Below are 17,861 nucleotides of genomic sequence, written 5' to 3'. Positions count from 1 at the left end.
GACAGCCACTTGAAAGACAATCCTGAAGAACAGCACCAGCTTCCTTGTGAAGGCTTTCTGTCAAAGTTTCAAGTGCTTTGTTTACTCCTCTAAGCAAGTGGATAACCCTGAGAAACACAGAACATACAAATGCATTTACTGAGTGAATGTCCTGCAGCATAAAAATAATTGAAGTAATAATCCCGTGGTCCTCTAAATAGCTAGCCTCTGTATTTCTTGCATGTAATTAAAGCCAAGGAAATAATGCTGATTATTTGGCTGCAAGGTGTCATGCTGAAAGGACCCGAACAGGGAGAGGTGATATGCAATTCCAACAGGACAAGACTGTGCAGAGCCACTCTGCTAGTGCAGACCACTGGAAAAAACCTGGCACTGGGGAGGTGGCTGTCACCATGTGCAGACAGGAGCAGCAAAATGAAGGCTCTTAGGAAGGGAAGGGTCTGCAGCACAAAGCTATTTCAGTAACCTTCCAAAGTTGCCATCACAGTTGTTCTCACAGGCTGTGTGAGTCTTCTCACAAAAGTTTTCTGGTAACTTTCCAGTTTATTTATAACACAAAGTGATTAAAACCAAGTGAGTGCGTATAAATAGTGGAAAATCTCATCAACAATTGGGTCCAGACGTCCAGAACAGGCACCAACAAGAGCCACAACAGAGTCCTATGGCCATCTGTAAGAGGCATCAGGGAGGCAGGAACAGGTCCCTGAAGCCATGTGGTGGCTTCAGGGAGAAATTTCCCCTCACCCTTCCTGGCTTTCTTCAAGGAGCTGGAGAAAGTGCCACCACATGTCACGTGTGCAGGCAGTAAGGCACAGGAGGAGCTTGGAATGTGGAGTCCATGTGCTGCCTTAATGGAGTGCAGGGTGTGAGATGGGAGCACTGTCCCTCTGTTAGTGGCTGCATGGTTATTTTCAGGCTTTGCTGGACTGCTCTGAGAGGCCACAACCATTCCCAAGGCCCTTGCAGGGAGTCCAAACAAGGTTGGAAGGAAATATCACTCCGTCCAAAGCCCAGGAGGCACATGCAGATTTTTCACCACAGAAAATTGCATTCATTTGCTCAGGACACAGAACTGTTGTGTGACAAGTGCGGCCAAGCTCAGTGCTTGGGCACAGGGTCTTAGGGATTGTCCCTTCACCAACATCAGGTGCCCTGCTCCTCGTGGCACTTGGTGTTCACCAGACATCTCTGAGCAACGTGGAGAGAGGTCTGGAACTCTACAACCCAGACAACCATCACGATAGGGCAATTTCTTTGGAAATGGGATATTAAGTAGTGCTCCCTGCTCTCACAGCCTTGCCATCTGGTGAGTAAAGGCCAGGGTTTGCTCTAATTATCTCTCTCCATCTGCACAAACCAGGACCTACAAAATTTCCTACGGATCTACTTCAGCCAGAACATCTGCGTGTGCTCTGTCTGGAAATTAAAGGCTGAGAAAGGGGCTCCACTTGGTGTCGTGGAAGATGTGGGTTTCACTCATCACACACTCAAATCTAAATTCCTCCAGGGCTTTGCTGACTGCCAGAGCAAGCCCCTGAAGAGAGACATTTACACCAGTGTGCTGAGAGCAGAATCAAACCCCGGATTTACTACTCGCTAGCTCAGAGCAGAAATGCTAAAGTACCACTCGATCCCTCCTCCTCCTCCTCCTCCTCCTGGACGAATCTCTATCCTCCGGTACATGAAAAATGCAGTTCACCGCTCCACATAATAATTCTTGTCGGGACTAAGCCGTGACGCCTCCCCCCAAGTCCGGCCGAGCCGCCCGTGTGCTGCAGTGGTCGCCGAGGTCTGCCGAGGACGGCGGCAGCACCAGCAGCATCTGTCCCTGTCCCTGCCGCCCGCTGAGTTCTCCTGCCCATCCTACGGGAGCGGAGGACAGCGAGTCTCGCAGCCTGCAGGTGTCTCCCGGCGGAGGAGGCTGCGGAGCCCCTTGGGATCATGTGTGGTACCCGAGCAGATGTTCACTCGCTCCTGGTGCTCTCTGCGAGGCAGACCCTCTGCGATCCCGTCAGCGCTCTGAAGCTCCCCGGCTCCGAGAGGACGGCCCCGCTCCCGCGCCTGCAGCTGCTCCTTTAACGTGCAAAGGCAGGATTTCAAGTGAAGGGAAGAATGGGAGTCTGGCTGCAGCGTTTCCTTCACCGCTACAACAGCAGATTGGGAGAAGCTGAGAGTTTTGGTGCCTGGACAACTGGATTCTGAATCGTGAGAGGCTTTGAAAGCCCCCCCTCTCCCAAATAAAACAAACCCCTTTGACTTCTTCTCTCAGCAGGAGGGGGAGGGAGGGCGGATTTACCATGAAGACAAATCGAAGATGCAGAGCCCTGCTAGCAGTGAGTCTGAATCTGATGGCTCTCCTCTTCTCTACAACAGCTTTTATCACGACCCACTGGTGTGAGGGCACACAGAGGGTCCCCAAGCCGAGCTGTGGGAAAGAGAAGAAGACAAACTGCCTCAACTACGGCGGGAATGAGACTGCAAATGAGACGAACCAGAATGTGGTTCATTACAGCTGGGAGACGGGAGATGACCGCTTCCTTTTCAGGTATTTCCACACCGGGATCTGGTACTCCTGTGAGGAAAATATCAATGCTGCTGGTAAGTATAAAACAACTTCCTTGCAGCTTGTGTAGCTCTGTGTTTGCCTCGGTGCGATAAACACACAGGCTGTTCTGTGCTGTGTCTTAGAGCAGATTCGCCCTGCAGAGAGAGGCAGGATTTTAATAGTTCTTTGTTGAAAAGCAACCTGTTTCCAGCGAGAGCAAGGATTTTGCTTGTTCACCTGCTGGCTGGTGCAGGGTCTGTGCTCTCCAGCCCGCTGAGCCCCCGAGCAGCGGTGTGTGCTCCCCTCATGGGCACTGCAGCCGGGCACTGGCCAGCGCTTCCCTTCGAGCTGCTCCATGGAGCGCACAAAAGGCAGCGGCCGGGAGTTGTTAAGGAGGTTCTGACATCTAATTCTGATTGCCCCGAGGACGGTGGTCTGAATGGCAGGGAAAGCACAGAGGTCACAGTTTTTATCACGCTCTAGCCCAGACTGCCTCTTTCCTGGCATCCCTTTAGGAGGTGACCACCCGCAAGCCCTTCCTGGATGGTTTGTTTATTGAAGTAGAGAAATGGCAGTTAAAGGGCACAACTGGGCACAAGAAAGCTCCTTTCTGTTCCCTGCTCAGCCGTTTACTTACTGAGAACCACTCAAAAAGGCATCTCTCCAGCTTCTCGGTGCATTTATTTGCCCTGGCACTTACCAAGAAATCAAACACTGGAGGGTGGATGGCAGGCAGCTGCCATGGGACCCATGGAAGTCTCAGCAGGTGCAACCTGACAGTCCCTGCACCCAGAGCTCTCTGGTAGAGCAAACATCCAAACTCTGCCTCAGAAAAAGCTCTTTTCTAGATTATGTGACTTAAAAATAAAGTTTACAAATGTGACACAGTATGAGGCGATGGATTGTGGACACTGGTTCTTTGCTGGGCTGTCTCCATCCTATCCTGCCATTGTCCAAGGAGGAGACTGGGGAGTTGGTCCTTCACCACTGCTGGGAGAGGGGAACAGTTAATATCCTACGTCTCTGAGGACACAATCTCTTGGTAATGGGAAGTTTATGAGATCCTGGCAAAAGTGCTCTGTAGGGATGTACTATAAAGTGGGGCAAATTTGGGCAGGTGCTCACAGCCCACTCCATCCCACAGGGCTGTGTGTTACATATTCTCCCTGGTGTTCTTGAGGATAGTGCTTCAAGAATTAGTTGGTCATTAAAACTCAATTTAATATAAGAAAAGGAAAGTTCATGAACTCCAGCCCTGAGACCGTCAATAAACAGCTGCATGCTGAAATGAGGGCACCAAAGCAACCCCCTTGATGTAAGGAAAAAAAAAAAAAACACAGACAAAGGATGATTTATCTTACTTATTTGAGAATCAACTTAGGCCACAGCAGCCTGAGTGAGCAGCTTAAGACTCTCTGGCTTTTTGAGCATCTTAGCTGGAATTGGCACAATCAAGCATGCCCATATTTCTAGCAGATATTGAAATCTTTCCAAGTCAAGATGTATGTGTGAGATAAGTTGTAACTGTGTGACTCTAGCCCACTCAGAAAAGTGAGTTATCTGTGGGAGAAGAGAAATACAGTGATCTATTCTGTACTGGGTAAACAAAGCTGTGCTGGAGTGGGTGATTTCAGGAGAGAGCTGGAAGCCAGCTTTAGAAAGTTATGGTGAAAGCAGGAGAGAAGGGGTTGTTTCTCCCTCCCCACACCACCACAGCAGCCATATGTGTGTTTCCTCTTATTTGAAACACTAACTTGGGGGAAAGTACTCTTGAGTTAGCAGACCAGGAGGGACCAACCTTTGCAAATAATCCAGGCAGGCACAGGGACATATTGCCTTAGACAGACAGCTGCCTCATTCAGATTTACTATATTTTTTTTCTGGTAAGAATAGGAACAATGTAATGGACACAGGTCTAAATTTGTCCCTAATAGTGTCAACATAAAATAACTGACAGGTTTTCATTCAGAGTTACAGGTTTGTAATACCAGACTGTCAGGATGTTGTAATGGCCTTTTGCAGCCTGACTGGTGATCATTTTATCTGAGGCACCACCCAGCCCCAATCCAGCAGCACAGTGGTCATGCTTGTATGTACAGCCACCCCACTCAAGATATCTGTGAGTAATCCATCCCATGGGCTCAGCACACCATCCACAGCACACTTACTGACCCCAGCGCTGCAGGTATCACAAGTCATACACTCACCATGTGTGTATTAAATAGTATTGTATTACTTATATTAAACAGTAGTGTATCTAATTAGCAAAAATCCCCAGTTGAATGCACTGTATACTGTCAATAAGATCTTTCGTAGAGCTTTACCCAAAGCATACTGAGAGTGACTGCAGCAGCAGCCTTCCTCCAGGCAAAGTCCTTTCAGCAGCCACTCACAGCCTCACACCTCTGTCAGCAGAACATATGGCCACAGTCTATGGTCAGCACCATTCCCACAGCTCCCATCCCATCCCTGGTTCCTCACTGACTCACTGATGTCTGAAGTTGAGCAGTGTGAGTCCCACCAGGCACACGTGAATGCCAGTAACTCTCCCTGTGATCATGATGCTGTCAAAACTATCCAGAGCCTCCAAACTTGCCCAGCTGTGAGCCACATTCTTCATCCAGCCACCAGGCTTTTGATTTCTCTCTCCCTCCAGTCACACCATCAAAACTTTCTGCTCCCTGCACTGGTGCAGCTGCAACACAGCAGATCTTGTAGAGCCAACACAACAGGACCGGTTCCCAGCAGGTTGATGCTACAGGAACTCCAGGAACAGGACTCCAGGGCTTCCAGTTGGCTGGCGTGGCTGGGACACAGTCACACCTTAAAATGACGTTTAGGCTGCAAGCAAACCAATTTTTGAGTGTCTTCTCCTTCCCCTTGTTTATCTGCAATGGGCATTTAGATTCCAGAGGCTGAGGTGCAAACAGCATGTCATCCACTTTGTGCAGAGCCCAGCAGAGCGTGCCTTCCTCTTGTTGCCAGCTTCTAGTTTTCACTGACAGCTCTAACAGAGATTGAATGCTGTGATTATTTCTGAAATAATTTGTGAATCGGGAGTTTATTTTTATCCAGCATGTCTGGGACAGCTAAAGAATTCAAAAAGCATTTAGCACCTGAGAAATGTAATTGTGAATCTCCTCTGGGAACAGAGGGACTGGAGCGTTCATATTTCATTGGTGGGGGTGTCCTGTAATTATTTAGCACAATTTCTGACTCAAAAGTGTGCTGAATCCACGTCTACCAAAAAGAGGACAAGGCTTCCCCTTTCAGAGTGGGTTTAGTGCTTTGGATGCCACACAGGTGGAGGTACCTTCTGTAGGAGAAATGCATCTAAGCTCAGAAGGGGATGAAGCTAAAGCACATCCCACAGGCTCTGCTGGTCATGGGTCCTGTTCTGCCCTCACACACTGCACCTGGGGCTTCCTCCTGGCTCTGAATTCCTTGGCCGTGGCCAGATGTCTCAGAGCCAAGCTCACTATCACTTAATTTCTTTTTGAGTGTGACTTTGAGTGTGTATCTTATTGCACAGCTGCAGTCTGGGGCTGTGCTCGGGCAGTACAGGGCACAGGATCCCAGAGCAGTGATGTACCAACAGCAGCAGTGCTGAACCAGCTGGCAGATTCCACGACTCAAGAACACACATGCCATGAAAAAAATTACCACATGAAGTAGGTAAGGTGGTAGATGGTATCCTAAGAGGTAGAGGAGTTGGAGAGCTGGGAAACAATAAGAAGTCAGATAGTTTCGCTCAATAATGTGCTTGCTTTGATGTTAGTAAAAAAAAAAACCACCATGAACTCAGATCTTGATTTCGTTGCCAATGAACAGGCAATCTCAGTATTAACATACACAACCAAGGGGAGAAGCAGCTGCCTAGTTGCCTTTCAAGAGTACTGTCCCATTAAATAAACAGCCCTTCCATCATGCTCCCATACTCCATAGCAGTCAGAAGAGTAGGAATGGATAAGTGTGGCTTGTTTTGTGGTTTTGGATTGATTTTTGAGGGCAAAGGGTCCTGTAGCTCTTTGTATGCTCTGTGGCAAATATTCCTTAGCTCTCGTGAAGGAGTAAATGGTAGATAATGGAATTTAGATGGTAGGTAAGGATGCATCAAAATGAGCCATAATTATGGACATTAAGTGCACCTTGAGAAGGAAGCAGAGAAGGAGAGAGGTGTATCCTGCAGAAATGAGTAAATCTGTGACATATAAAGACCAGAACTTGCCATACCCTTTTGACAGCTCCAGAGTGGTTCTGCATCACCTTCTCCCCCACCCCCCTGTGATAATAAGCATATCACAGTGATTCACTGCAGGTGGCTGTCCAGAGAGGGACCAGGAGAAGCACCTTGTGAGTATGTAATTAAAAGCAAGAGGAATTGGGAATTCTTGCTGGATTATGAGAAATACGATATAATTGGCATGACTGAAACCTGGCAGGTTTATTTGCCTGACTGGAATGTAAAAATTGCTAGTTCTAAATTGTTAGGAAGGAAAGAGTGGTAAAAGGAATTGAGGAGGTAGAGCTCTATATTAAAGATAAAATTTCCAGCACTAGAGGAACTGAACCCAGGGGGCCTGGATAATCTCCATCTGAGGATGTTGAAATAATTGGTACATGAAAATGCAGGTTTAATAGAAAGAATCTGTACATCACTGTATTTAAAGAATACTGGAAAAAAAGTGATACAGGCCCACTTGACCCAGGAATCTTAGGACAGTTTTCAGGGAAAGCACTTAGTACATGGCAACAAATGGGTTTTATCAAAGGTAGGGCTTTATTGAAGGTAAATCTTTTAACAAGATGAATCACTTCTTAGACAAGGGTAATGGATTAGACCCAGTCTCTGTGGATTTACAAAAAAGCGTTTGATGGAATGTCCCAGCGAAAATTCTTTACAGGAGAGCTACAGAGACCGGAGAGGATGGTAAGAACACGGTGACAGATGCAGGGATGCTTCCACACTGGGGAGTGCTAAACTGCCTGAGCCACTTCAGGCTGGAAGGAAGGCACAAGGTACAGAGAGATGTGATATTGGAGGGGATCAAGTGAGAATGACAGAGATCAGACCAGACATATCCTTGATGCTTCCGTGATTTAAGAACAAAAAGGCAGAACAGACAAAAATAAATACTCCTTCCTACAGGGAATGTTGTGGAGGGAAAAACTGGGGATTGCATGGACCCAGAGAGGAAACATCCATTTCTATTACTAACATGATGATTTGAGAGCAACCCTTGACTGGGAAGTCCCCAAACTATCGATGCAGTATGGTAAGATAAGGGGAATATATGAGCAGAACCACCCTATGCTCACACCTTTGTTCTTCCCTAAATGTCTGTCTCTGGAGATAATACAAAGACAGTGAAGCAAGCAGACCTTTTGCTTGAACCTGTGTTGCAGATTTTATTTTATTTATTATGATGGGGATAAATAGATTGTAAGCTGACTAAAGGACAGTCTTACAAAGAGGCTGTGGCAAGTAATACGAAAAGGGTGATTGTATTTCTAGTTGTCCTGAAATTCAGGGTTGGGTCTGATTCTGTCATTGCTGAGATTTGCAGCCTAGGAACAAATTAACTAGGGATACAATTTGTGTCACCTAAAAAAAATAAAGGAAAGATGAATCCTACAGCAATCCCATGGACATCAGCACGTGTAGGTATCTGTGCCTAAAGTGATGATCATCATCATTAGAGTACAGTGGTAAGCACTTCTTGGGGAGATTACATTGCTCCTCCTATGGGACCAACTGAGCCCTCAGATTATGTGTTTTCCTCATTGGCCAAAGAGGAATCTGTGTAAGATTTTGCAATTCCTAACACAGAGGCCTCAATTTGAAGAGAATAATCCTACTTTGACTGTGTTTCTTACGTATGCTGTGACACAAAATCTGGGAACATTGGCATTACAGAGCAGAGATTTTTCTGCATAACTGAAAATGTGAGCTGGTCTGATAGAGTTGCAAGAACAGTATTACATTTTAAAGAAGGTTAAAAGCACCAGATGCCAAGGCATAAAGCTCTGTGAGGTCACAGGTAGTTACTAATTGCAGGGAAAAGAGAAGCACCAAGTTGGGACCAGTATTTGTCTGTGGGGTGACTGTGAGCTGCCAAGTGCTGCCATATAAAGGAAAGGTGTTATTCCAGGGAAAAATCAGCACCACAGTGCAAGGCACAGGTGACACCTGCGCCTTTTGTTAATGCCACATTATGGTAGGAAAAAGGGGGAGGTGAAATAGATGCAGGGAAGGATTCCCAAGGTAGTTAAGGAAAAGAGGATCTCCTTCAAGGAGAGAAAACTGGCCCTCTTCAGTATAACAGATTGAAGGGCTAGAGGGGATGTGGTGATACCTTATATATATATGAAAAAAGAAAATAATATGACTTAAGTAACTTCTCATTGGGGGAAAAAGGGGTGAAAATCCAAGGATGGGCTTCCCAGAGAATGTCTCTGGACCTCACCTCCACAGAGGGCAGTGTGAGCAAAGGAAATCCATGGGCTGAAATGGGTGCTTCTAAAGCCACAGGAAGAACTGTAGGAGAGAAGAGGAATGTTCCTGGCATGAGGGAGCTTGGAGCAAGTCCTGCCTAGCTGATTTGTTGGTGTCTTAAGGAGGTCTGAAAGGAGGCGTCTCGCCTGGCCCGCCCAGCTCACGCCGTGTCCGTGTCCTGCTCCAGGGTGGCTGCTGGTCACCAGTGGCAGCCAAGAGAAAAATAGCTGCTGCCTCAATTCATGTCACACTTTCTGGAGGGTTTTATGCCTCCTCTAAAGCATCAGAAATTGGCTACAGGTGGAGGCAGTGTGTGAGGAGGCTGCTTTGCTGCCACTGACATTATTACAGCTCCAGTATCTAATTGGTATGGCTGCTCATGCACTGAACATTAAACTGATGATCTAATTTGGGATCAGAAGGGAAATCTCCCTCAGGCTAGATAACAGGGAGACTAACAAATTTTTGCCTTCCTTTGCAGCATGGGGAAGGATCCGTTTCAGAAAAGCACTTGTGAGTTCCTCCTGACAAATCCCTGGTATTTTGCTCTCAGGATGAGCTAGGCCAGGCCATAGGAATTCACAGATTTATTCATGTTTCCTCACCACGACTCTTGCTCTCTTCCCGTGGTACATGATTTCTGTGGTGGTGATTGCTTTATGGTAGGCATTCAGGTTTTTATAGGATGTTGGGGATATTTTGTGTCTGTGGTGCTCTGGGAGTTTTGGATTTTAGGTCCTCCTGATCCTGCTAGACAGACTCGTTGTATGAACATCCATCATACATAAATTGTGGATATAAAGTCCCTGCAGGCTGAGCCTCATAACAGAGCAAAGTGAGGGACCAGGCAGCTAACTGCTCCTTATTTGATATGTTACTCTACCTCACAAGCAAGCACTGTGTTGTTTTCTCTTCGGATGTGTCTGTGCTCAACCGTTTAACCCAGTAGCCTTAAACGAAGCATCTGAGGAGTTCTGTTACTTCCTTGTAAATGGAATAAACTTCAAAGTGCTGGAAGACTAACACATAAGTGCCAGATTTCAAAGACAACTGAGATGCCTTACCTCAGTGTCAGTGCAAAATATGAACAGTTGCATTCAGGGCTATGGAAATAAATAAGGGATGGAATACCAATCATTGTGGTATCCCCATGGTTTTTAAACGACACCAGACTCAATCCTGGTTTTAAAACTTTCCTTATATGGGGTTGGAAGATCTGGCTTAATGACAGGTCTCAAAAAGGGGATGTATAGGTTGTTTTGGTTTAACCTCAGCTGGCAACCAAGTAGTGCTCAGCCCCTCGCTCACTGGGATGGGGAGGAGAAACAGAAAAAGGTAAAAACAGTGGGTTGAGATAAGAACAGTTTAATAATTGAAATAAAGTAAAACATAACAACAACAAAAAATAATAAAAATAGAGAAAAAGGGAGAAAGAGGACTAAAACCCAAGAAAAAAGTGGTGCACAGTACAGTTGCTCACTAATGCCCATCCCATCCCAAAGTAGTGTTTGGCAGCTCCCAGCAAACTCTTCCCATTTTATATACTGAGCATGACATTTTATAGTGTGGAATATCCCATTGGCCAGCTTGGATCAGCTGTCCTGGTCATGCTCCCTCCTGGCTTTTAGTTCATCATCTCTCTGGCAGAGCATGAGACACTGAAAAGTCCTTGATTAGGGTAAGCACTGCTCAGCAACAACCAAAGCATCAGTGGGTTATCAACTATTCTCATCCTGAATCCAAAACCTGTTCCAGAGACTAGGAAGAAAATTAACTCTATCCCAGCCAAAACCAGGACACCAGGGAATAGGGCTACTATCTCCTGTTAGTCACAAATTGATATAATATCATTCAGTGTTCTCGTTGGTAAACAAAATGGGAATATAGATCTTTGCTGATCTAGCTTAGAAATGACTACAGAAGATGTTATTACTATGGAATGACATGGCTTGTAGGATAGTCACAGGCAAACCAAATTGAATGGGTTCCACCTTCCATTTGGCTACATTTGGTGGGGAAAAGGACTCAAACTATGCTTACAAGCCATTGCACCATATTTAAACTCATTAGATTTGGAGAGACCAAAAAACACTTCGTACTGTCATTCAGCCTGATTTCACTGTGCATCCCCTGGGCAGACAAAAAACACTAAATGAGAATTTGTTGCAAAGTTATTAGGCAGAAGCTTGGAAATAAGGTTCACAAGATGAAATCCAAGCACCATTTCTTTTCCACTTGATTTCAAAAACTGGATATTCTTTTGCAGTGTGCTGCTGTTCACTTCCTTTAGATGTCACGGAGCAAAGGTTAAAGTTATCTCAGTTTCCATACTCCAAGGCAGGGGCACTTGCCTGGAAAAACAGGACACCTCAAACCAAAAAGCAACTGAACATCTTGGGCAGGAAAGGTGGGATAAGGTACTGGAGTTCACTTGGAAACAGGCAGCCTAAATTGCAACGGCTAAGAGGAACAGGGAGCAGATAGATGGACAAAACAGGGAAGAAATACTGTTATGGTGTTAACTGAGGAGAAGAAATACAGGTTGATGTAGTACAGGCTCTGACATTCAAGGTCCCCTCCAGAAATCCCTTTGCCTCTGCCCTACAGTCATTTGCACATCTTTCAAGCTGCAACCTGAGGACTCATGTTCACAGCATCACGTCCTGCCATGAGAGTAAGGCTCTGTCCTGGACCTCTTTCCTTCCATTTTGGCACTTGTCAGCTTGTGATGTCTTCATTTTCTGGAGTAATCCCATCTGTGAAATGGAGTTTCCTTCTTTGCTGTCAGAGACTTTCAGCTCTGCCTGCCCTGCCCATGAACCTCTGGAGATAAAGCACAGACACAGTGCAGATACTCTGGCTGGGTGTTACCTGGACAGTAGCACTGGCATGGCCAAAAGAGAATCCACGTTGATCCACAGCTAATATTTGGAAGGAGTGAGAGCTATGGAACCATATTTCATCTGTAATCAGGGCTTTAAGGTCTTATGAGTTATTTACTCCTTTGATCATTGTTAGTCACCAGCCTGGATGGAACAGCTAAAGCCCATAGGAGATGGTAGAAGGCATGTCATGCTTCACACAGTGAGGGATCTACATCAGCTGCATCCTCTGTGAAGAGCATCATTTCTAGTCTTTTACAGTTTTCTGGGCAACCCTGCAGTCCCACAGATAGTGGATTGCCCATAACTAGTTTGTTTTGGCATATTTACATTCCCACAGAGCCAGCAGTGTGTGGCAGATGGTCACATCTGGGGGGAGCAGGTGAAACCCTCCCCTTCCCATTCCATGGCTTGAAATGCTTCAAGCAACTCAGAGTTCTGTCTGCTTTAATGCTTTCCAGATTATGAAGTCAGCCCTAATTTGACACCAGAGTCATTGAAAACCTCTCTCAGCACTATTGTTTCCTCAGTTCTTCCAGTCGTTTAGAAATCTGAACTATTTTCCAGCTCTCCAAATGATAGATGTGTGTACACATCCATCAGGTCTTACCAAGATAATCAGCTGAATCTTGTGACTTGGCTGTGTTTCAATTAGACATGATTTGAGAGCAGCCTGTGGAGATGTTTGCTTTCAGATACTGTGCAAGATTTTTCACATCAGGGAGAGTTTCAGTGTGGAAGACGCAGTTGCCATGGCACATAGTGCCAGGCAGCACCAACCCCTGGGCATTCCCAGCTCTGCCCACACCCACTGCTCTGAACAGCTCTCCACTGCTCCCACCAACCAAGGGGGAACCCCACTGTGTGGATGGGACCTTTCTGATGGAAATATCACCAACTTCGATGATTTTTGGTTTGGTTTTTTTTTTGGAGGGGAAAAGCACACCTGAAACGAAAAAGTGGGAAGCTTTAACTTGTCCACTTTTAAAGGTAGGAAGTTTTAAGGGCTTGGGTTTGCTGCAAGAGAACAGCAGTAAAGTATTCAGATCTAAAACCAACCCCAAAGCCAAAACAGATTGTGAGTAAACTCAGCCTGAGAAACTGAACAAATTCTCATGTTATTATAAGTAGCAGAAATGTTGATGGGCAGCAGCAATGAGTGGCAGCTGCCAGAGGGAGAGAAAACAATTGTCTGCATCGTTCAAGACATATTTTAGTGCAGCTCTGTATAAACTTGTTTATTTTCCAGAGGAAAATATCACTCCAGCAAAATCAACAGGGTCAGCTGGAAAAATGTTGATTTTGCAGAGTAACACTTGATTTTTCATTAAAAAACAATTCAATTAAATACTCTGTCTGGGATCACTTTAATCAAAGTTGGAATATTTCAGTTGTTAATTAACCTGATAACTCGCTTTGAGTGAGCCCATTAACCTGTATTTTCCCTAATGTAGTACTTTTTTTCACTGGAGTTGTAGTTGGAGTCCTCAGCCTCGTCTAGGCTGGGATCCCTTGTGGGTTATAGCTTTTTTTAGGCAAATACAATGATTTTACTCTCAGTAGATGATGTGAGATCTCATCAGAACCACGTGACTCCAGATATAATTGGGGAGATAAAGATTTGTTAGGGCCTATTGGGAAAAAAAAAAAGGGACCTTGTCTGTCACAGGCTGTGAGCCAGGGTGTTACTAAAAGGGAATGTTGTTTAAATGAAACATAATCATTTAAATTTCCATCAGAAATGTACTTTTGAACTCGTAAAATTTTATGCAGAGTAAGTGAATACAGGCAGCTTTTTCTTTTTTTTCTTTTTTCTTTTTTTTTTTTTTTTTTTTTGGTGAGATGAAAAGCAGAGTTATAACAGAGTTCAGTCAGAGCTACCGGATTTCTTTTAAGTCAAATTATTTAACTAGAATATTTTCAAACCGTGTCATTGGAAGACATACAAAGTAGGATTTTTTCGGAGTTGTTTTTATTTTGCTGCTCTGGTTATTAATGAGCCATTTATCCCTGGCTCACAGAAGAAAGAACTCAGGAACGTAGGACAGATAAGTGTGATCCAGGACATCAACTGCTGGTCCTTGCTATGGCAACAGCCACAGTAGAAGCAGAATATTGTCTTAAAGGCAAAGCTTTTTTAGGTGTTTTATTTTGCTCTCTTCCCAGTTTCCAGCCTAACCCACCAGGTTCTTGAGGTGTTCTCTGGCCAAATCCAACCACCTTTGGGCAGCGTGGGGGCCTGAAGACAGGAGCAAACAAATCACATATTTTAGGTGGAAAAAAGAGTAGAACACACACAGGTCTCACCAAGGCTTGAAGCCAGACAGATTCCAGTGAGCACGTTGAGCTTGAGTGTTCAGCTGTGTGCTGGAGTTCAGACCCAGCCTCTGTGCTGCCCAGCCTCTAGACCTGCCTTTCAGCTGCCCTGTGTAGCTCTCCAGTTGCTCCCCAGTGCCTTCCACAGGCCCACAGAGGAATGCCAGCCTGCATCCATGCTGGGACCTGCAGCCAGGCACCCCTGGTCTGCAGGGTGACTGTGCCCACAAGGTGTGCAGAGCAGAGCAGAGCAGGGAAGGCAGCCCAGAGATACTCCACACATGAGACCTGGTGGCTCTGTGGTGCCTGTGGGCTCTATGGGACATGTTTGTCTCAGTTTTCTGGTGGGATTGAACCTGGGGGATTTGGAAAAGCCACTTCTCTTGGGTAGGTTTTGCTTTCAAATTACTGTTTGGACTAGGGAGGGGCAGCTGTCTCTGGACTCTGCCCAAGGAAGGCACAAGGAATAAGCATTTGCCTCCTGCAGAGTCCAGCTGTCCAAAGTGTGTGTGACCCTGGAGTAGGGCTCTCCAGAGGAAAAGGTAAGGGAGCAGCCCCACTACCTCCACATGCTAGGGAAAGGTCTGGTACCTACCTGAGGTGACAGGACCCATGGGTGACCCCTCTACCCTGTGGTCCCATCCCTGGAGCAGTCCTGCTCTCACCAGCTCCTTTCCCTGCTCCAGAGCACAGCCCTGCCATTGCAGTGCCTGCCTTGCACACAGCCTTCCACTCCTTCCTGAAACGTTTGGATGTTGCAGACATGAGACAGTTTTCCTGACAAGTACATGCCACACACTTGGAAGGGCTGGAAGCTCTGGACTTCCCAGCACATTGTGAGCAGCAGAAAGCAGTACAGAAGGATCATCTCCTTGTGCTGCCACAACTTTTCTCTGTGTCCCTGGCACTGATGCAGTGATCAAATCCACATCTTCCTGTAACTGTTTCATAAGAACACACAGAAACCCAAAGCTGAGCTTTCTTCAGTAGAAACTACTGTGGAGCTGGAAAGCATTTGCCTTGCAGAGCTGAGAGATCTTCCTCAGCTGCAGGGCCATGAGATGGGAGAAGTCTGAGGGAACACCAAATGTGCTCCTGGGAAGCTGAGCCCAGGGATTTTAAGGCCCAGGGAACCTCTTGTCCCTTGACTGTTTGCTGCTGGACCCCTCCCCACGCAGGTTGGGCCTGTGTTCAAGGGGCAGGTGCGCACACACACACACACACACACATGTGAGCAGGCATGACACTAACATGTCAGACCACACAGACCCACCAGAGACAGCTGTGCCTTTACCAACATCCACAGAAAAAACATCACCCTCATCAGCAAACTCTCTCCTCTCCCTGCTGTGCCTGAGCAGGTCTGGAGATCACTGCTGAAACATGCACACCCTGTCCCACTGGAGACGCACAGGCACATCCCATTGATGGTCCCTGAGATGTTTTCATGGGCTCTAAGTCTGTTATCCATATCAAGACCTCAAAACTCTTTCCCACCCACCAGCTCAGTCTTTCCAGATGTATCTCCTCCCACCCCCTGGCTGCTTCTGTTTGAATTTCCCTGACAAGTTACAATCACACATAGACATGCACACATACAGGATTGGATTAATTACTTAGGATTGAATAGAGAAAACTACAAGTAAATTTTGGACTGGTAGGACCCTGTGACCCGTCAGCCCTTCTCAGGAAGGCCAGCAGAGACTCAGCTGAGCCCGTGCAGAGCCAGTCTGGTTAGGAGGGAGTGTGTTTGCAGGAACTTGCATAGATGGTGTTTCTACCCCACCCTTGGGAAGACACAGAAGAAGCTGGTGCCAAGTGCTTTGGTTATGGATCTTTAGGTGGCTGGTGAGTCCTCTCTTCTCAGCCTCCAGCAGCTCCCTGACACTGCTGAGCTCCACAGACCTCCTCAGGCACTGTTCACAGCCGCTGCTCCTGCATGGAAGTGGAGAATTCAAGCCAGGTCATATCTCTTCTATATGTGAGTGAACTTCAGGAGAGATCACTCCTTGGCTTTCCTCTCTGTCAGAATCACAGCCAGAAATGGGTGAAGGCAGGACTCTCAGAGGGATGAATCCTAGACACTCTTCTTGTTGCTTCTCTAAACAGCCTTTTTCTGTATTCTCTGAAGACTCTCCAGGAGCCTGGTTAGGAGGAGAAGATGCATCTGGAAAAGGACAGCACAGCAGGATAAACTCTGCCAAGTCTAAAATTAAACTTAAGAGGGCTTAAGAGATCAGTTATACAAGATACCCAAAAATAACTTAGAATAAATCCTAAGAGGAATAGTGAAAGCACTGCTGACTTCTTCAGTCCTCAGTAAGGTGCATGTCTGCATGGGGAAGTATGGATGTGGTCTATAAATACCACCAGTGGTTACCACTGAAAATGGAGGAGGGGTTTCCAGTGCTCCAGCAACAGGAACAACAAAGGGAAGTGCCAGGAGCTGCTTGTGCAGTTCCTTCCAATGACCTTCAGCAGCAAGACAGGCACAATCCAGACATCAGCTGCTGGAAGTGAAGTGACATCCTCCCAAGCTTCCCTGTCTCCAGTCTATTCTCAGTCTTTGTACTAAAAAAGTCCAAAAGGACTTTTTCTGGACATTCCAGCATTTTCTGTCCATATTATTTAAACTGGAGGCCTCACCACAGCCATCTCTCCTGGGAGAGATGGTGTTCTGGGCAAGCTGGTTACAGGGAGGAGGAGGATGCACATTCCTCCCAACAGCCTGTGACCACACTCTCTCCTCCTGTCCTGCAGACAAGGCACCTGCAGCCAAACACCCTCGTACCATCAGCTCCCTCAGCACCCACACGTGTCAGAAAGGCTCTGTGCCTTGCCATGTGTCTGAAAGGCACCACGTACCTCCATACTCTTTCTTCTCCTTCTGTTACTCAGAAAATTCTGGGAAGTCCAGAACTTCCAGCCCTTCCAAGTGTGTGGCACGTACTTGTCAGGAGAATTGCCTCATCAAAACATTTCAGCTCTCAGAACAGCCTGTGCAGTTCCTGCAGTAACAAATGCCATTCCCCTTTGCCTGTCTTGGGATAACATGGTGGAGAGTCAGGTATTTGTTAAAACTTTCCAGTACTGCGGTTTGGATTCACTGCAATCAGAGGTGAGAGATGATCAGTGCTAGCCAGTTAGCTTGAAGTCAGATTAGAAGAAAACTTTCTTTAAAATAATGGCTTACATCTGGGGGAAGAAAAAAAAAAAAAACAAGGGGAAAAGGAAAACAAAAACCACACCACAAAACCAGACCCAAACCACAGATCCATATGGCTAGAATGAAAAATCCTGCTTAATCTGCTTATATCAAGTCCAAATCTAAAGGTCATTCTCCCTGTATTCTCTTGAGTTTATGTCAATGCACTCCTGAAACACCTCATGTCCTAAAACTCCGAGGCTCTGGATGAGAATGTTTCCTACTTACAACACAGTCTCTTTTATATTCCAGAACTCTTTTATAGTTTTTATATTTCTCTGGATTTCTTGGTCAGAGGCCTAAAGTACAGCACGTGTGAAAAGAAATGGGGAGAGCTGGGCTTGTTCACGACCCTAAAACCAGAGAAAGAATGATGAGAAATGTGCTAGAGCAGCCAGAGAAGTTCAGGTTGGGTAT

General features: G+C 46.2%; 1 protein-coding gene across 1 annotated transcript in view; it reads left to right on the top strand.

The window, feature by feature from the left end:
* Positions 1-1,443: 1,443 nt before the first annotated feature.
* The window catches only part of GSG1L (GSG1 like), a 58,910-nt gene continuing 42,492 nt past the window's right edge, over positions 1,444-17,861 (top strand). The window contains exon 1 of the mRNA XM_017809117.1: positions 1,444-2,598. Coding sequence (XP_017664606.1) covers positions 2,298-2,598 — 301 coding nt within the window. The 5' untranslated portion in view covers positions 1,444-2,297. The remainder of the gene's footprint in view (positions 2,599-17,861) is intronic.

This window comes from Lepidothrix coronata, unplaced genomic scaffold (genome assembly GCF_001604755.1).
Source record: "Lepidothrix coronata isolate B3197 unplaced genomic scaffold, Lepidothrix_coronata-1.0 Scaffold24, whole genome shotgun sequence".
Taxonomy (NCBI): Eukaryota; Metazoa; Chordata; class Aves; order Passeriformes; family Pipridae; genus Lepidothrix; species Lepidothrix coronata.
Note: the sequence above shows the minus strand (reverse complement) of the source record. Positions and strands in the feature narration are given on the sequence as shown.